Here is a 19,636-nt window from a genome sequence, read left to right on the forward strand (position 1 = left end):
AGCGGCGCGTGGACTAGACCCATTCATCACGTTTACACTGGTTTTTTCACATTTAAATATCTAGACCTTCATTATGTGGCTCACGCACCTAAGCTTTCAGGTGAGTGTTTTATCAGGATGCAGCCAGTGGCCATAATCAGACAGCTTGCATGTTATATTTCAACTATAGAATGAAGGTCTAGCCTCATTAAGCATTGAGACTTCATGCAATATTCGATTTTGTTGGACCCTAGGATGTTCAACTACGACAACCACTACCCATAGGTTTAATTGAATTAGGCCAGTGGAACTATTTTAACACCAACAATGATTCATTACAACTCTACAAGACCTTGATAAGGAAAGGCCTACTAAACTATAAAGTGATTTATATTTCTGCGCATTTAAAGAGTAGTGGTAGTGAAGATATGACTATCGCAGGACTTGCTGGTTAAACATTATTTTCAATGCAAGCAGTTGAGACGGTCACATCAAGCAGAGAACTGTTATTCATGACAGACACATTTTATCCCGTTTCACTTTTTATTACAAAAGTGCTTTTTATGCGTCTGCGATGGTGACCTCCACCTCTACGCCAGGTTCAATGCTGATGGAGGTGATCTGCTTCACAATCTCAGATGGACTGTGAAGGTCGATGAGACGCTTGTGGATCCGCATTTGAAAGCGATCCCAGGTCTTGGATCCCTCACCGCAGGGGGTCTTCCTGGTGGTGATGCGAAGGGTCTGAAGGGAGAGATGGCATATTTAGAAAACACATTTAAAAACCTCCTTTTATGTTTATCAAGTACGAGACATTAGTCACGTATAGTTTTAATCATCAATGTTGAGCCCGCAGGACACTTGTACGCAGCTTAAACCAGATATGTGGTGGTTTAATACCTTGGTTGGCATGCGGACTGGCCCCTTGACCTTCAGGTTCTTCTCCTTGGCCCCACGGATCAAGTCGGCGCAGACTGATGTGGAAAGAAACATCACATTAAGAACATGTCTCTACGCAGTCAGACTGCACGCTTTACTCGAACATTGCTCAGAATAGCGTATTTTTGGTCATCACGTTTTATCAAAGATAAAAAGTTTTTATCCTCATCGCACGATTTCAAAATTAGGCAAAACACAAAAGGTCGAAGTTACCTTTCTCCAGGGACTTGACGTTACGGCTGGTGAGTGTGATTCGGATGCGGTGGATGGCCACCTCGGTCTCCGCCGGGGCCTTGCCGGTTTCTTTGAAAGCCTGAAACAAGGAGAAATTAATCACTTGATCAGCTGCCGTCCAAAACAGCCACCATTCGAACTCCAGACGGCTTGTTAGCCATTTGAGTAGTCTTCTACTAAAATTGGACATGGCCAGGCACCTAATCTAAATATTTGACAGGTAATTGGATGAGGCATCTGTCCATTACGTTGTTCCTTAAAGGATGCAGCTTGGTCCGAACCATTACGCTTCGACCATAATCGTTTGACTTGGAAACGTGGGCAGATGGTTTAGTTAGTGACATCTCGAATACAGCCGACTCGACAGGTAATGACCATTTAGGCCATAACCATTGAGATTCGATTAGTTAATATACAACCATTACACTTCAACGCAGTTAGGCAGAAACACAGTGAAGTGTGCCGCCTTTTCCCGCCATGTGAAGGTATTGGTTACACTCGGGTTGACGTTAAGGTGAAGGCTTCTACACCGATAAGATATATCCACAAGAGGGGTTATCGACATTCACCCCATAGCTTTACTACACTGGAAAAAATAAATAAACCACGTGCCCAGCTCCAGCTCACTATGCTAGCTAGTGTTAGCATAGTGAGCAGTTATCTCTGCAAATCAGCAACTGTATAAATACACAAAACATATTTGTAAATAAACCAAGTAAATCCATATCGAAAGTGACGCCAATATTTACCATTTTGATTATTCCTGACCGACTTATTCGTAAGTACTCCAAGCGAACAGCGGTGAGCCAGGAATGGACGCCACCGGGTGATGATAAGCACTAAGAGAGAGAGAAACTCGGCCTCGTCTTCTTTAAGTAGTGCCTACATCCGGGACATCGCCTCCCTGCTTCTTCGGCGGCTATAGTCGGCTACACGTGTTCCAATAGACCCAAGAGGCTGCAGCACCCTCTAGTGGTCAGAGGAGTTCGCCGGCGTGTGCACAGTAGTTGAGACGTACTTATTATCCATGAGTGTACACAGCCCTGCCTGTATATGGAGTATAAATAAACTTATTCCACTGTTTTTGTCTGTTTTTCTTTTTTTCAATATTAGATACTATTAAATAGTTTCCTTTATCAAGAAGGGTATATCGATAGGCTACCTATTTTTTATGTTATAGGCTTTGCTTCTTCAAACAAGTATATTTCCTTGGTGCGATATGGGTCAATAGACAAAACGAGAGTATGGACAACCACTTGAGAGCTTCCTTTGAACGCCCAAGATAATAAGCCGTCACGTGACAGCAGTGTGGCGCTACAAAGTGAAAAGCCCTTAATCAGCCTGGGCATCACCATCACCTGTAAGACTGTGTGTTTGTGGACAGCGTGGCTTGTATCGTGAGTCGTAGTGTAGGACCTACAAGCAAAAATGCCTTCTCCAATACCCGTGACTCGCCTGCTGCCGAAAGACTTTTATCCGTCTCTCAGCATCGGAGTTTGCAGTAGTCCACTGACCAAATACGCAAATGCTACGACATTGAACGTGCCTGCTCAAAGGCTCCACGGGAAGGTGGCGAGCAAGCTGTGGTCGTCGGTGATTCATTGGAAAGAGCTGCAGGCGATGCAGCAGATAGGCTCCGGAGGGTTCGGTTCGGTGTACAAGGCGACGTACTTCGGGGACACAATCGCGGTTAAGAAAGTGAAAAAGTGCTCAAAGAATAAGTTGGCTTCCAGACAAAGCTTTTGGGCAGAACTAAACGCCGCACATCTTCGGCATAAAAATGTGGTGCACGTGATCGCAGCGACGACGTGTGTCCCCGCCAACTCGGAGAACGAGAACAACATTGGCACGATACTGATGGAGTACGTTGGCAGCCGAAATCTCCACCACATCATCTATGGCTCTGCAGACGCTCTTGGGAAGGACACTTGTCTCAGGTACTCCGCAGATATCGTCCAAGGCCTCCGCTTCTTGCATTCCCACGGCATTGTCCATTTAGACATCAAACCGGCAAACGTGTTGGTTTCAAACGGGGACATCTGCAAAATCGTCGATTTTGGCAGTTCGGTTCAAGTGGACCGTGCATGTGAGGCAGGCTCCGTCACGCCCTGTTTGCAAAACGTCGGGGGCACCTATACCCACCGAGCACCCGAGCTGCTCAAAGGAGAGAGCATCACCCCAAAAGCCGACATCTTCTCGTTCGGGATCACGTTGTGGCAGCTGATCACCAGGGAGCAGCCATACCCAGGGGACAGGGAACACGTTTTGTATGCGGTCGTGGCTTATAATCTGCGGCCGCCTTTGGAAGACGAGCCGTTGCTCCGACCGACCCAGGGGGTGCATGCTCTAAGCTGCCGGACGCTGGTGTGTCGCTGCTGGAGCGGTGAGGCAGCTTCCAGGCCCACGGCCGAGGAGGTCCTGGTGGCTCTGGAGGAGCTGCGGTCCAGACCCTGACTGGCCGGGGTTCTAATGGCAGGTGCATTTGTTTCGATGAAAATGTTTATTTTCTAAAATGGTACTTTCTTTAATTTTTAGTCTTTCCCAACTATTTCAATTGTGTCCCCTCGCACCCTTTAAAACTAAAAGAGCGCTATTAACTAGTATGTTTTTGTTATCGTGAAAATATCAATTTATTTTTTATACAAATGTCTGTTTTAATTATATTGTTTAAGGATTTCATCTGAATGTTGTATTGTATGGATGATGTGATCATGACATTTTAATGTGTTGGGAATTTATTAAATTTTTGTCTTTATATTGTCTTGAATATTGTCTATTTCAGGATATCTAAATGTCAAACCTCTCCTGAAGGAAATATGACAACAAAATGCAGGTTGGCTAATGAATCAAAATAAGTGTTCCTACTTCACTCTATTATGGGATTATTTATATCCATCATATGATTATGGCTGTCAAAGAATAGCCTTGTTTGTTGCTATATATTCGGCTCAATCAACACAAGTCACCGTGGCCTCCATAGACTATCCTTAGAACACACCAGCTGTTGGCAAGCGATGTTCCCCTCGGCTCATTTGCAGCCATCACAAGAAATGTTCCAAAGCTAGGAGCCATGTCCTTAAAGCCAGGCAGTCTTGAAACTGCTTCATGGGATGTAAATAAAGGGCAGAAACTTGCTCTGGTCTAATAGTGACAGGCTAGTGTGGAGTTATTACCCTTGTGAAGTCACAAGGGTAACTTTTTTTATTAAAAGTTTTGTGGTGGATATCTGATTTAACATGTAATAATTTGCATGAATCAATACTTAAAATTAAGAATTGTTTAGGGGAAGATGTGTTGTATTTGAATACACATGCACTACCAACAATAGTGACTTTCATACAACAGACTAACGGCCCTAAATGGACACATACAAAGACACACAGCGATACACAGCAAGAACATCAGAAAAACAGCCCTTTTCGGATCCTTCTTTTAGTCTTTATTGAACTTTCATTACATTGTGTAAAACACAGGAGTTGAAGACTGCAGCTCTTCTTTCACTCATAGCAGCAAAGTGTGAAGACCAAATCCTGTTATTCTGCCAGACAATAAATAATCTGTTTCTTTGGATGATGTCAATGTTACAAAAAGATAAAAGCTGCAGCATTAATTTCTATTTTACACAACTTATAAACATATATATTCTATTTTTTTATATATTTATATATGCTTGTGTGAATTACTTAGCCTATATTTATAAAAATACAACAGTAGTTTGTAAAATAGATTTTTAAAGTAAAATATAGAAGATTAGCAACTTCATTCTATCATCAACATCATTGTCATCATCACAGGATGTTGAAATGCGACGAAAAACAAAAACCAACATGGCTGGAATGCAGTTTGCTCTGAAACTCCTCAGCTCATCTTTGAGACATGTGGTGTGGAGGGAACTATCATTGTCTTCACTTTCTATTATCGTCCACTAGGGGGGGCTCCTGCAGCGGAGCCATCGCCCAATACCACAACACACAGGTGAAGAGAAAACAAAAAAAAGCATGTGATATTACAGGCGAGTCCGTCAAAAAACAAAGACTACAAAAAAGTCACAGTACAAATAAAAAATAGATATAGCTATATAGTACAACCGAGCACACATTCCGGCAGTTCAGCTAAAATGAAATTGGATATTTTGTTTGTAAAAACGATACAATTAAGAACTAGAAAAGAGGTTGGTAGCACCTTGTGGCGCTCGAGAAGTATATGTTAGCAGCTTTATCCAATACCAAAACAAATATTGCAGTATTGCAGTGTTTCTTACAGACACATTCAATAAGGTTCACTGGTACCACTGAAGCTTATAAAGAAGGTTGACATGAATTGCTAAAAGGTCTGTGTCTCTCACTGACAAGCGTCTTATGTTCATTGTCTACTCTGTAAGTGTGCACTGCCTGCACTGAACAGCTCCTCTGGATGTATGGATGAGGGTTCTTTGAGTGGGTCAAATGTGGCTTTACATTCTAAACAGGCGTTTTACCCCCACCGCAACAAATATAACTGCTTAAAATTAAGCATCTAAAGTAATATCTCCCAAAAATGCATGATGTATGCCTGATGACATTATGATACAAGTACATAAGTCTTCAGTTAGAAAATAATGTAATGGTCAAAATCAAGTAGTATTTGTTACTTCTTTACCAAAAGTAAGGAAGAAACGCTGAGGTCAATAGCTGAGTGTTCTCAATATCCCTGTGTCATGTTGTGACGTGTTCAATGGTCGATTTAAACTGACAATTGAACTAAATGTGATCCAAGTGTGTGGTTAAGTGCTACATAATATTAATTATATTATTGATCTAACCTAAGATAGCCGATTGTTTGCCATGGGCCTTTTCTGATATGTGGCCTGTAAAGCAATTGTTGGGATTAAAGTTATGTTTTTGATAAAGGGCCTCCCAATGAGATACACAGAACGCTTGTGCAAGCAAAGCAAAATTGACACTTTGATAGGAAAAACACTGTCAAAATTGTACCTTTTAAAAATAAAACAATTTATATCATATTTACATGTTATTGTTCTCTAAAGAGCTAAATATATCTTCTACACATTTTGTAATAAAGGTTTTTAAACAAAAAAAAATGGGAGGAAACAAAAGCATTTACAAAAAGTGCTATGATTACACAACAAAAACAAAACAAAAACATTTCCATTGCTAACGTTTCCTGTAAAACCACAAACCTTCACAAAATACAAAGAGGAAACTTCCATAACGCTTCTTTAAAAAAACTAAAAAAACACATTAAACATTCATCTCCAAATCCCAAAATAAAACACAGCCCACAAATCAGTTACACTAGTTTCCATTCATATTTCCTCAGCCCCTTGTCAATGAAAAGAAGTAGGATATTTAACACTATTCTGTTAACCTTTTGGAGTAGTGGAGCAAACAAAAACAAAAAACATGCCTGTGTGAGGTAAATGACAACACTATTGGGTTATGTACGCACAATAATTAGTATACAATGGAGCAATTTTCACAAAGGCAATCGGTGCGGCAGCTTTAACGATGTCTACAGTAACGTTTTCCTCGGTTGATGGTCAAGCAACATGGCTACTGTAGAAGGTTGGATGTGATGGGCTAGCCCTAGGCGCCACTGTTGCTTATCTCCTTCAGTGACTCAGGCACTTTGAGGCTGCATGGTTTCAGCACCTTTGGGGTGTGAGATAAAACAGTTTGAGGCAAGGCTAACTTTTGGCTCTCACTTCTGATGTCTCAATCTATGGCAATACAAGGCCTCCTTCATGTGCGATCATTCTAATAGCCCCATTAGGATACTGGCACATTTCTTTCATACAGAGTTAGTTTATGACAAATCGTTATTTTTGATTAATGTTTGCAATTATGCCAATTGGCACTTTAAAATAGTCTGTACGTTATCTGTTGATTATTTGTGGTAATAGTGTAAAGTGATAAACCAAAAGATATATATATATATTTTTTTGCAGAATTGTTTTGCATGAATGTTAACTTTGAGCCACATGCTTTTGTAAAGTTTGCCTGTGGAATCACAATGTTTATAAAACTAGTTTAACGGATTAACTGAACTGTGTTAAGTGCTTATTTAACTGGCATTGCAAGAATAAGTCTGGAATAAGATCCCAAAAAATTCCCAACCAACCATGGTTCATTATTTTATGAATATCTTGTATTCAAGAAAGGAGGGATTGCCCACAAAGCCAAACTTATTAGCATGATTGATCACCAATAATAGCTTTAGAGCACCGTTCCTGAAATGACAACTGCTTCAATTCATGTGAATACAAATATGAAGGATGGTTAATCGACCAAATGATCACCGATTTCTTAATTGGATGTCTCCACTTACAACTAGGCTCCTCTTGACCTTCCATAATAAAAATAGTTTATATTCACAAAGGCAAAGTGTTAAAGTTAAGTTCAATGTTATATTAAACAACATAGTCTTTTTTGCACAACTTTTAAAGGGTCAATGTAAGGGGTCATAAAAATATACACTTTGAGGTCCAAAGTCAGATTCATCAATATGTATAGGCCTATTTAGTTTCACGCCAAGGTTATGAACAACACATTTGCTAATTGACTTGACTGTCCATAAGCGAACCTCTAACCTTAAAAAAGTGTATTTTGTTTGCAGGCATGTCTGCAAGGTGCAAATTGTAAGCATAGTTGAGTTGGTTGAGGTCAGCGATAGCAGCTCAGTAGCCATGTTGAAAAACATCAGAAATGATTCCTTTGTGTCTCCATGTCCCTCATAGCGATGCTTTGGACGACCATACAGCGGCAGAGTGACACGGGGAACCTGCTGGTTCCTCCGACCGGAGTGTTTAAAGGGTAAGAGCACGATACGGTAGAATACTGAAACACGATAGTACTAGATGTCGCTAAAACCTTAGCGTCAAGGCGCTGACTAGACCAGCCGGAGTCTTTTCACGTGTCTGGATAACCTTGTGCATTGTTGAAGAAAACAATAAAATAAACTAGCAGCCAAGTTTGCATTTGGTAGACTTTGGTTTGTGGTTGATTAACGGAAAGAACTGAAGAATAGTTAGAGCCCCTTTGAGGAGTTTCAGAAAGAGCAGAAGGATATAAAGACTAAATTTCCCTTGAACACTATTGCTTCTTGTCACTAAGTGCTTCTTCAATCCTGTGGTGCATTTGTTTTTGTAGGGAACAGTAAGATACATTGTGGTGGTATGCGGAAAAAGTTTGCCTGTTCTATGATTGTGCATAAGTTTGGCTCTTCTCTGAGAAACATGATAAAGAATGACTCGACTGACTTATGTTCTTGTTGGCTTTTGTCGGTTACATGAATCATCCGATGATTTCATAAAAAATTATACATTTTTGCGTGAACTCTAATGCAGTGAAATAACGAAGTGAAGTAATATAGTCAAATAACACTGTTGCCCAGGAGTTGCTATTGAGTACCTACTCTATAACAATAGATGACTTCTTTCTTCAGTCTGTATGTCTATCTGTCTGGCTACAATTCTATATAAGTAAAACAGAAAATAAACATATAACATCGATAATTTGTGACCACATCCCATATCACAAAAGTTCAAAGTGCTATATGAAGATCAATGTTAAATGCACCAATTTGCACACTAAGGTCGGGCCAAGAAGGGGGGTTAGAGATAGAAAATATCACTGCAAACGTATTTCTACGCCAATTAGTCTATATTTAAATCCCAATATAAGTTAGTGTGCATTCTGTCAAAGTTTAACACTGGCTGAGTAAGTGGTGGTCTGTGGTATTGGGAATTATAAAGATTGTTGGACAAAAAAAAAGAAGGTAAATCCCAATTCAACACATCCCAACGTGACCCCTTAAGAGTTTTGCAGAACTTGCCTACTACTGTCGGTGCCTGACATCACGTACGTCGGTCGCTGCTGGTGTCAGTGTCTGCATATGTTATCCTATTCACTGGACAGAAGTGCTCATGATATCATATCAACAACAAAATACAAAACATGTTACTGGCATCATAATGCGTCCAGAGTAGCCGGAGTCACCCCCTCCACATGGGTCGAGGGGAGGCACGTTCTGTACTGGTGGGGGCAAAGAGCATTGTCATGTGTTAGGAGAGAGAGAGAGAGAGAGAGAGAGAGAGAGAGAGAGAGAGAGAGCGAGAGAGAGAGAGAGAGAGAGAGAGAAAGAGAGAGAGAGGAAACATGGCTAGGCTGCCTTAGGGACCCTGTACATGCCAGCAGCAGTGCGTGGGCGTTACTGGAAGGCCTGGTGGAAGCGGGGCAGTGTGGTGGGCGCGCTCAGGTTGGAAATGAAGGAAGCGGGCAGCCCCTGCAGAGCCCCCTCCCTGGCCTCGGGGCCCTCTGGGGACCGGACCAGGGCGGCGGGCTCGTGGGCGGGGGGGTACGGGGCCCCCAGTGTCACCGAGGGGCCCGCCCCCGCAGGGTGGTACGGCGGGCCGTGCAGGGGCAGGAAATTAAAGAGCTGCGAGAAGTCCAGCAGGGAGGAGGAAGAGGCCAGGGCCTCGCCCGCCATGACCCCCAACGCCGGCCCCAACGCCGGCCCCGACGCGGGCATTTTGGACATGGAGGAGGCCTCGCCGCCCTCCTCCGCCAACACCTGCGGCCCCAGCTCCAGCTTGGAGACGGAGAGCTGGGTGGCGGAGGCAGAGGCGCTGGCGGAGGCGGCGGAGGCGGAGGAGGCGGAGGAGGAGGGCATGGCACTCTGCAGCTCCATCAGGTAGGTCTCTAGCTCCCCCTTCAGGCTCTGCTCGCGCTCCTGCGCCACCGACATGGCACCGTATGAGGTAAAGCTGGGCTGTCCCAGCGGGTACTTCAGCGAGAAGGGGTGCATGGGCCCGGGGAAGGGCTCCGGGTCCAGGCCGGGCGCCGCCCCCGCCGCCGCCGCCGCGTACATGTTGAGCTGCAGCGGCCGTGGGAGCGGCGCTGACGGGGGGGGCGAAAGCTCGCCCTTGAAGCCCGCGAGCTGAGGCGTCAGGTCGCAGACGAAGGTCTCCAGGGAGTCAGCCGGCTCCGTCTTGACCCTGAGCAGCTCGCGCGCGTGGCTCTTCTTCACATGCCGCGTCAGGTGGTCCTTGCGGCCGAAGCGCTGGGCGCAGTACTGGCACAGGAAGTCTTTGCGGCCCGTGTGCACCACCATGTGGCGGCGGACGTCCTTGCGGTGTGTAGAAGCGCCGCTCGCAGTGCTCGCACCGGTGCTTCTTCTCCTTGGCGCCGTTGGACGACTTGCCGGCGTGCGTCTTCAGGTGCTCCAGCAGCACGGCCGTGCTGGCGTACGGCTGCAGGCACACCTGGCAGGTGAGGTCGCCGCTGTGGGCGGCGTGCAGGGCCAGGTGGCGCTTGAAGCCCAGCTTAGTGTTGTAGCTCTTGCCGCACTGCGGGCAGGCGAATGCCTCCTTGTAGGGGTCGTGCGTGTGCAGGTGGTTCTTCAGGTGGTCCTTGCGGTGGAACATCTTCTCACAGTACGAACACTTGTGGTTTTTCTCGGGGGAGTGAGTCGCCGTATGCCTTTGGACACACAGAGAGACATGGGGGTCAGGCTGGGGGCTCGCGCACAAACAGACAACACAGACACACACACATTTCAGAAAATAATAAAACAAGGGTTTCATGTTGGCATACTATTCATAACACAACAGGATCAGAGAGAGACAGCGGACAGCGTTGTGTAGGGACAAGAACACGGTACACATCAGTGTGTAGAGAGAGAGACAGGACAGTGTTGTTTATGGACAAGAACACGGTACACATCAGTGTGTAGAGAGAGAGACAGGACAGTGTTGTGTATGGACAAGAACATGGTACATAACAGTGTGTAGAGAGACAGGACAGTGTTGTGTAGGGGCCAAAACACGGTACATATCAGTGTGTTCAGAGAGAGAGAGAGACAGAACAGTGTTGTGCAGGTGTGTAGAGAGCCAGAAAGGACAGTGTTGTGTAGGGATCTGAACATGGTACATGTCAGGGTATAGAGAGATGGGACAGTGTTGTGTAGGTGTGTTGAGAGAGACAGGACGGGGTTGTGTAGGGATCAGAACACAGTACATGTCAGTGTGTAGCGATAGACAGGACAGTGTTGTGTAGGGATCAGAACACGGTACATGTCAGTGTGTAGAGAGAGATGAGAGGCATGGGGGGGAGATGACGACTCGGTACCGTAGCAGCTTGTATTTGGAGACGAAGGCCTTAGTGCACTCGGGGTGGGAGCATCTGTACGGCCGCTCCCCCGTGTGCGAGTACGAGTGCACCTTGAGCTTCTCCACGCTGTTGAAGGCCTTCTGGCACACCTGGCAGGGGAAATTCTTTTTGGGCTTCCCCTCGGCTCTCCTGCGCCTCCCGGTGGCCGGCATGAGTTTGGCTTTCTCCAGGACGTGTGGACGGGGCTCCTGGGGACCCGTGGCCATGGCACCCTAAGGCAGAGCGGCTCCGGGGACGGCGGCGCGGGGCCCGACGCGCTCTGAGGCAGGCTCTCTGTCCAGCGCTATGTGCTCAACACGGCCAGGACTGAGGGGCCTGGGAGGACAGAGCTGCGTTAGCTTATGACACACAAGCACATGAGAAGAGGGCTGGGATCGCTGCTTCCTCTGGACTTTAATGCAGCGCACTTTGATCCAATATTGCCAACCACACGAATGTAGTTTGGCTCATGGTTTGTTTTCTTCTCAAATTCTACTTCCCAAATCATTTTAAGGGAGCCATTTGTGCAAAAAAGCCAACACTGGAAATACCGCACCGATATGTAATTTGAAGAAGATCATAAAAACAATTAGATAAAAATGATAGTTAAATTATATGGATTTCTTGGTGAATATAGTTGAATGCTGTTTAATATGGTTATTAAGCTAAACGACTTCATTGTACTTAAAAGCGCTTTATTTTAGGAAACAGTGTTTCTGCTATCATCCAAGTGCCCCTTCAGAATTGGCACTGTGCCAGCTGCGCGATCTCTGAGCGTTAAATATCACACAGTATCTTCATTCAGTGCCATTCAGATCCTCACAGAACTTTTGACATAATCACTTTTGAGAACACGTTGGAAAAGCCTGTTAGTTTTATTCTCTCCAAATAAAGAAGCAGTCTTTACGGTAGCATGAACAAAACCAAAGGTTTAATGTAACATTTAAACTGATTAATTTATAACTAAGTTTTTCCTATTTCATTCAAAAACCTGCTTGGAGCCAGGATGAAAAATGAAGATTGCTTCAACCCATCTGTGTTGCTCACATTAAATAACTACAAATTAAACATCTAAAGTAAAGGTTTCCAGAGAGATTTTGTTAATGTCATTATGGGAAAAGATAATCGTTCTCATGTACTTTTATTTTGTTCTGATCTTTAGGTCAGGCCCCATGACTGTGTTCTGCCTTTCTTTTCATTATGTTTCAACCCCTCTACCCAGCTTTCTAGAAATATAAACATACACCAAAAACTATCTCTAGGTCTTCCAGATTAATTATAATTAAAGGTTAAGCAATAACATCTACTGATTTTCAATACGATTGTAGTTTTCATTTGAAATAGTATTAGTACAATAAATAAGTAAATGTCATGGCAATCTCTCTTACAATTTGAAAGTAGTTCAAATGTTTTGTGTTTCTAGATTTATAAAACCTATAAAAGTGACAAAGTTAAAAATATATTCTTCTTTAATAGTCAAGATTGTCTTTAACGTGACATATATAATTAGGTTTTCAAAGAGGTCTTTTCTGTCCCTATACCTCTGTTTCCAATATGGTTTAACTTTTAACTCAACTTTGAAAGCCGAAAGCTATGAATAAACAGAGGATAGAGGCATACGATATCCAACAATGTATAGTTTATCATAAAAGGACGATTATAAAAAACCAAACAAGACTTATCATGTAAACAGCCCTCAATGCTTGCTACAAGATGATCTTAACATTCAACAAACTTGAAATGATATAAATAACAACAGCAAGAAAGAACACAAAATCAGAATGTTCGCAGATGATTGTAAAAAAACAGAACGCTATATGAAGACACAAGATTATTAAAGAGCACTTATTGGTGCATCCTGGGATTTATTGAACCCAGAAGCTAGGGTATCTGGTAATCAATGATCAGTGAAAGATCTGAGGAAAGTATCAGTCCACAATTTATACATAACATTAATGCAGGGTTGATTACAAACCTTTGATTTGATTGTAACTCTTACAATGTTTACTACTAGTACTACAACTACTACTACTACTGAAAGCGTACTACTACTACTACTACTACTACTACTTCTACTACTACTACTGCTACGACTACTAATGAAAGCCTACTACTACTATTACTAGGTAATAGGAGTACCACAAATATATAACTCAATAAAGTAGTATTTTAGTTCTGAAAAACATTCAGCTCTGAAGGGTCTATCACACAAAATAATATGTATTAATAGTAATAATAATAATAATAATTATAATAATAATAATAATACAAATAATAATGATAATATAATAAGATAATAAGAAAACAGAAGCTATCATATAACTTGTTTAGCTAGATTTCCAGAAACACTTTTCAAATCTGCAATAGTGTCAATAACTTTTTGTAGGACATAGTTAATTTGTTCCACGTAAACATAATGCTCCCTCTTAATATTGAGTGCCTTTATAATAAGTTAAAACACACCTACATTCTCCTGTGTAAACAACGTAAACAAAACCAAGAAAGAGTTAAAAACAAGGCTTTTTGGGCTTTTTTTGCATACAGGATTTCTGTTACTCAGATTCACAACAAGAATAGTTTCTGTTTGGCAACAGACCTTCACTACCACTCCTCAACACTTTCACATAATAATCAATTAGGATTTAAAGCATATTAACAATTAATTCAAAAACACCAAACTGACATAAGCATTAATACATGATGAGCACATAGACTGCAATTGAACCAAATAGTCAGTGGTCATCCTATCATGAAAAAACCAATGACAAACTATTGAAACCAGTAGGCCTACTGTGGATTGAAACCAATATGGTGTAGGTCTATTTAATTAATTGGTTAAAAATCCACATCATAAACACAGCACTAAACCACTTTAACCACATGGTGCTAGCATTGTGTTCAGTAAAGCCATCACCATATCAAGAGGCAACTTTCGGCCATCCAATAACAAAATCTTGCACAAAGTTGCATCAACTTTCTCATGTAGCCTATCGCCATCTCGACCACAACATAAGGAAGATTTTTCAGGATTTTACACTACCGGGGTTTGTGTACCTCCCCAGATCTCTGGCCATGTTATGTAGCTTTGAAACTTGTTTAGAGATCATTAATTCAACCGACATATACATCTACTACGATGGGCCATTACTTGTTTATACCAATCAGTCAGGTTATTTGCAACCTGCTACAAGCACAAAACCCACTAGGCTTTTAACAACTGTCGGAAAGACAGTGACTACTGGCCAGAATAATTGCAAAACAATAATATATGATATATAAACTAATTACTTTGTCTTAAGTCCTCCCTCCATTTTGTCAGTTTGTTGACAAACAGCGTCTCTCCCGTGTTTTGTGGATTGGGGGTTTTAAGAATCTCAGTGGTGAGGAAGAGAACTTGTAGCTGATCAATATCTTCTATGGATGAAAGTGTGATCGCATGAAGCTCGGAGCAGAAGACCCTGATCAAATGCCATTGTTGCCTTCTCCTTTGGGGCATTTCGCGTTACCGTTTTGCAAGTGAGATGCTTCATTCGATAAGGTTGTGTTTACACTGCTTATAATGAAGCCTACATGTGAGGCAAAATGCAATGTGAATGCTGGCAGCATGAATTTTGGACACTATTATTGAATCCAAGTGCGCGTGTGTTCCTGTCGGCGGTCATCGCGGTGCCGTTGTTATTACATTTAAAAATAACTAAACTAACTAACTGGGATCAAGTTTTTCCAGTTTTCTTCATTCTGTTAGCTCCTATGGTTGTTAACACTTACGGACATACGACATGACAACACTATAAGGAATGACAATAATTTATTTAAATTTTCTCAGTCCTACTTAAGCCTTCCCTTGGTTTTCTCTGTGGTCCCACACTGGGTACTGATTAACACCAACTTTTTCCTCAGCTCACCCCTCTCCCATAATTTAAATAACCCCGATATTTTAATTCAAGAACTGAGTAACAATTTACTTATTTCACACCAAACTTACCCCGGACGCTTTAACATCCTTTCTGTTGGGTTTTTCTTGACTTTCAACTATTTTCCGAATTTTTAATAATTTTTTTCTCATATTTTTTGCTAGACGCGACGGGCCTGAAAATTGTTTGCTTTCGCCTCTTTCCAGCAGCCATTGTGTGTATGCGCTTCAGTCCAACCAAACTATATTTGGCCACGCCCCTCGTAGTTCCTCCCATTTCTTATTTTTGATTTGTGTAAGGTCCTGTCACTTTCATTTCAATGTCATTTACAGTCCCTTTTAATTCAATTCAATTTTTGGACTCGCTAGATATACTGTCAATCGTTTTAGGGATTCGTTTTGCTTTCACGAACAACAATGGGTTGGCTAACACAGCAGCAAAGTTAACCTATTGGTCCACTGTCCTGTCATTCTATTCGGCCTTCTACGCGAATCCTGTGCGTAGTGCGCCTCATTGGCTGGCCGGGCTGTCCGTCTCCGTGACCGTGCGGCCGGGTTTCCTGGTGCGCTGTTGCTGGCGGTGCGGGTCAGTGAGTGCAGCAGCAGATAGCTCGACGGGAGCCTCGTGGGCAGCTCACTGCCGCTGCTAGGAAGCTAGTTACATGTCGTAAAGCGTCAACTGCTACAGCGGTCGCTGTTACCGAACCACTACCACCGAGTGCCTAGAGTACACAATTAAAACGGCATGTGATGCCAGTCTGACGTTGTATATGACAGTATAATTTCCAAACAAACGACTAACCGCAGAATTGTCCTTCTGCGTGTTGTTGTGGTAGAAGTGGTGGTGGTTGAGTAACCTTCGATCTAAGCCATACCAAGGTGCATTTCCTGACTGTTGTGTTGCTAGTGGTCCATACTGTAAAGGTAAGCTTTCAAACTGCACACCAGTATTGGTTGCACGTCAATTTTACGTGTCTCGTATGTATCGTTAGTTGTAGTTCTGTTTCGTGTGCATCGTCCATACAAACCGATTTCAATGTAGCCCATGCCATACAAAAGTATGGGTTTGGCAATTTCAACGAAGGTCAACTTAGAAAATGTCAACAAAGTTTCAATGCTGCATAATGATCTGCGAAATTGTAATCAGCTGTTTCCCAAACTCACAATATTGGGTCTAGGGTCGGTTTCTCAAAACATATCTGGTAGCCTACTTCTTGTAGCCTACTTTATAGACTAGATAAGGACATATAAGGTATGGAGGTTATTTGATGATAAATTAGGTTAGAAGTGACAACTTCTTTGCGAGTTTGATTGCTTTTGTCTGCGCGACTCCAATTGTATTCATATACTTATAATAGATTATAGGGGGTTTTAGGCTACATAATAGGTTACTTAAGCAATGATTTAAGATTTTTGAAACAATGCATTTGAATTGCATTATTTTATTTAGCTTTTCATGTCTGAGCAATGCTTCGTTTGTACTTCTTAAGCATCAGAACCAGGGCTTTGTGGCTGCGGGGAATGTGGGCCAGGGTTATTAGGATGTTACTAAACTATAGTTTAGGTTTATACTGCATATGAGACAACACTAATGCAATACCATTATCCCAAATGCCCACAAGGTGGATCTGCTGGATCCTTCCCTAGTTAAAGCATGTTGTGACTTTTTCTTTTTTATTCAGACTTTATTTAGAGAAATCCCGAGTTCATTGAGAGTTACACATTACACGTTTAAATAAACAACCCTGTGAGATAGTCATGCATTTCCACATGAAGCAGAAACAGCTTTGTAAGATCTTTGAAACCAAAGTGAGTGAGACGTTTTATTGCTCTGATTGGGTTATCCTGTTATGAAATTGTGTTTGGTTGCCTGGATACCAATTCCATGAAGAAGGAAAAACTTTGAAAATAATGATGAAACAACACAACGATGTGCTTTGTATAAATTAGTTCACCTGAAATGGCTGGCTAAACAGGTATTTATTTATATAGAGGATATTAAAGCTAATGCCGTACCAGCCATGCACTTAATTTATTTTTTATTGTTCTTGCAGGTCAAAATGGATAAAAACACACGGAAACTCCGTAATCAGGACATCAACCCATGCATCGAAGTAAGTTGAGTGAGCTTCGGGAGAGTGCATTGAATTTCAATAGCTGCCCTAAGAATCTTTGTTACTTTCATCTTAAAATGTTCCTAAAAGAAAAAAGTATTTTTCTTCCCCTCCAGGAAAGTGATGGGTCTCAAAGGTGTTTGGAAGCCCACAACTATGACAAGTCAATGTGTTCACCCTATTTCATAAACTACAAGAACTGTAGGAAGTATTGGGTGAGTATTTTCTGAAATGCTTTATAAAAATGATTACACAGAGGACCTGAGAGACGCTACTCAAGGTCAACACCAAAGATGCTTTCCTACCTGCGGGCACAGAACAGAACTCACACGTCACTACACAGGTCAGAGGAGCCGAGACCAACCTAGAAGGACTGTGTGTGCGTCCTCAGTTTCTCCGTTACAACAAGCTAGCCAATGCTCTTGAGGTCCTTCTTGAAAGCGGGATCAAAGCAGGGCTATGTAGCTCCTGGTTTGTGAGTTCGCTGAGGTTCTGGGAAAACGGCCACAGTGACTTGGGATGTCATTTTGTGGTAACTTAATAGCATACCTGCAGTGCACGCATTGCACACATACTAACCAGAGAGAAGGCTATTTACTGCAACTGCACTTCAAGGAGAGGGATGTTCAACCCTGGTCAATGCTTTAAAGTCTAGTCCAATGTCAACATGCTGGCTGTTGTGTCAGCATCACATGTTCTGATCATGATGCTTCTCAATACCCCATCACCTGACTATCCAACCCAATGAAAAAAGGGATAAACAAAAGTGTCGGACCACAACGTGATACTATGATTCTATAACACTGTTTCTCTGATGGAAGATAAGCATTTGAGGCCATTAATGTTAATTTGGTGTATGTCATATTTGCATCAGTCGAGCAGCCAATTGATGTTCTGCCAAACCGGCAAAATAGTGCAAAGCCAAGTACCTCTCATTTATTTCCAAATAAAGAGATGAGAACCCTTTGAATGTTCCTTTTTGTTTCTTTAAAGCATAACCTCATGGTGCAGCGGAGGAGAGAGGGGGTGAAGCCGGAGATGCCCACTGCTGAGGAGAGGAAGGAGATCCTGGCTGGGCTGGGTGGCAAGCCGTACTGAAGCGGGCTCCTCGGGAGCTCCTCCTCCTCCTGACGACAGCCCTCTGGGTCTCAGCCCGGCCGATAGGAGCCCATAGGAGCCCATAGGAGCCCATGGATTGGACTGGCCCGTCCTGGTTAGCTCTGGGTGGTAGCTGTCGGGACACTGCACTGCAGAGTACCTGGCTGTGTTCCCAGACAACATGGTGGTGCGGGAAGAGGAGGCTGTAGGTTCTATCGAAGCTGGGTTATAATTGGGATCCGAAAGACATACTGTATCTGATGCTCGGTCTCCATCCATGTTTGTATGTGTGGTTGTGTTGTGTTAAATTATAATGTGTAAAATCTTATGGAAGAGTGATGAATATTGTACACACTTAGCAGTATGCTGTGTCATGTGTGAAATAATACATTAAAGTGTAACACGTGTCCCAGATGTCTCTTACTATGTTACAACCGCAGTTACTTTGCACTTTTTACTTCCTACTACAGGTTCCCAAAGCTGTAGCGTCACACAATGTACTAAGTACAAATCATACATTTTCCATATGGGCTGTTGCCCCTAAACGGACCCACAACGCTAGAACCCTGAGGTGTAGCATTCCCTAAAGGGGACAATATGTTTGTTAACCCACAGAGGTTATCCGTACGCAAGTCCAAATCAATGTGATACCTAATGGGTTTCAGCCATGACGAGACCTACCAACCCATCAAGTGTCCCTTGCATTAGAATTAAAGCTATCATGGCTGTATGTTTCCTAATCAGTCATCTTAAAATCGAATTTCATGAGCCAGACCTGGGGACAGGACGACTGCACTACCTCTACCCACCGATAAGAGACACTCCCAGATGGGTAACTCAGTGTAGTGTCTGCTTATTTAACAGTGCTGGCTGGTTCGCAGCATACTGTCCATCCAGTTATTACTAGGTCTATACATAATCTTTAATGGCATTTCATTCATAGGGTTCCTACTAGAAAACGAAATCTTGTCAATGCATCCGTTTGAATTAAAATATCATACATTGAGTCTTTAGGGATTTTTTGTGCCTGCATCGTTTAGAATTTATAACATTAATTTCTTACTTCCTTGCAACATTGATCAGATGATCTTAAAAAGCAATATTTCCTACTTAGAGGTTTGATTATACAAAGTCCCTTCCAGGCAGGAAAATTAATCAATATTTTATTCTTTGAGATCAGTTGAGTACAATAACTTTCGTGACAAAATCTT

At 42.5% G+C, this 19,636-nt stretch overlaps 4 protein-coding genes and 1 non-coding gene across 6 annotated transcripts; 2 read left to right on the forward strand and 3 right to left on the reverse strand.

The window, feature by feature from the left end:
• Nucleotides 1-503: 503 nt before the first annotated feature.
• On the reverse strand, nt 504-2,011 carry rps20 (ribosomal protein S20). The gene is made up of 4 exons (XM_056583931.1): nt 1,902-2,011; nt 1,132-1,231; nt 880-953; nt 504-723 (listed from the first exon to the last, which is right to left on the reverse strand). Exons 1-4 carry the CDS (start codon nt 1,902-1,904, stop codon nt 541-543), a joined length of 360 nt encoding a protein of 119 aa, XP_056439906.1. The 5' UTR covers nt 1,905-2,011; the 3' UTR covers nt 504-540.
• On the reverse strand, nt 1,021-1,092 carry LOC130377809 (small nucleolar RNA U54). The gene has a single exon (XR_008894384.1). It is a non-coding gene; the product is annotated as a small nucleolar RNA U54 (small nucleolar RNA).
• A 460-nt stretch (nt 2,012-2,471) lies between the features above and the next one.
• mos (v-mos Moloney murine sarcoma viral oncogene homolog) lies at nt 2,472-4,714 on the forward strand. The gene has a single exon (XM_056583927.1). The coding sequence runs from the start codon at nt 2,581-2,583 to the stop codon at nt 3,604-3,606; it is 1,026 nt and encodes a 341-aa protein (XP_056439902.1). The 5' UTR covers nt 2,472-2,580; the 3' UTR covers nt 3,607-4,714.
• Nucleotides 4,715-9,360: 4,646 nt separating this feature from the next.
• On the reverse strand, nt 9,361-15,589 carry plag1 (pleiomorphic adenoma gene 1). Its single transcript, XM_056583911.1, is given in 4 exon segments — nt 9,361-10,284; nt 10,286-10,631; nt 11,280-11,636; nt 15,286-15,589. Coding segments are annotated over 3 exon segments (1,518 nt in total). The 5' UTR covers nt 11,528-11,636; nt 15,286-15,589.
• A 189-nt stretch (nt 15,590-15,778) lies between these two features.
• On the forward strand, nt 15,779-19,358 carry chchd7 (coiled-coil-helix-coiled-coil-helix domain containing 7). Of its 2 annotated transcripts, none has more exons than XM_056583932.1 (4): nt 15,779-16,137; nt 17,268-17,327; nt 17,444-17,542; nt 18,321-19,353. In XM_056583932.1, the coding sequence occupies exons 2-4, from the start codon at nt 17,274-17,276 to the stop codon at nt 18,423-18,425; spliced, it is 258 nt and encodes an 85-aa protein (XP_056439907.1). In that variant the 5' UTR covers nt 15,779-16,137; nt 17,268-17,273; the 3' UTR covers nt 18,426-19,353. The 2 variants fall into 2 exon arrangements, with proteins under 2 accessions (XP_056439907.1, XP_056439908.1); XM_056583933.1 differs by lacking the exon at nt 15,779-16,137 and adding an exon at nt 16,156-17,189 and having other exon boundaries at nt 18,321-19,358.
• The last annotated feature ends 278 nt before the right edge of the window (nt 19,359-19,636 follow it).

This window comes from Gadus chalcogrammus, chromosome 23, assembly GCF_026213295.1.
Source record: "Gadus chalcogrammus isolate NIFS_2021 chromosome 23, NIFS_Gcha_1.0, whole genome shotgun sequence".
NCBI classification, from domain to species: Eukaryota; Metazoa; Chordata; class Actinopteri; order Gadiformes; family Gadidae; genus Gadus; species Gadus chalcogrammus.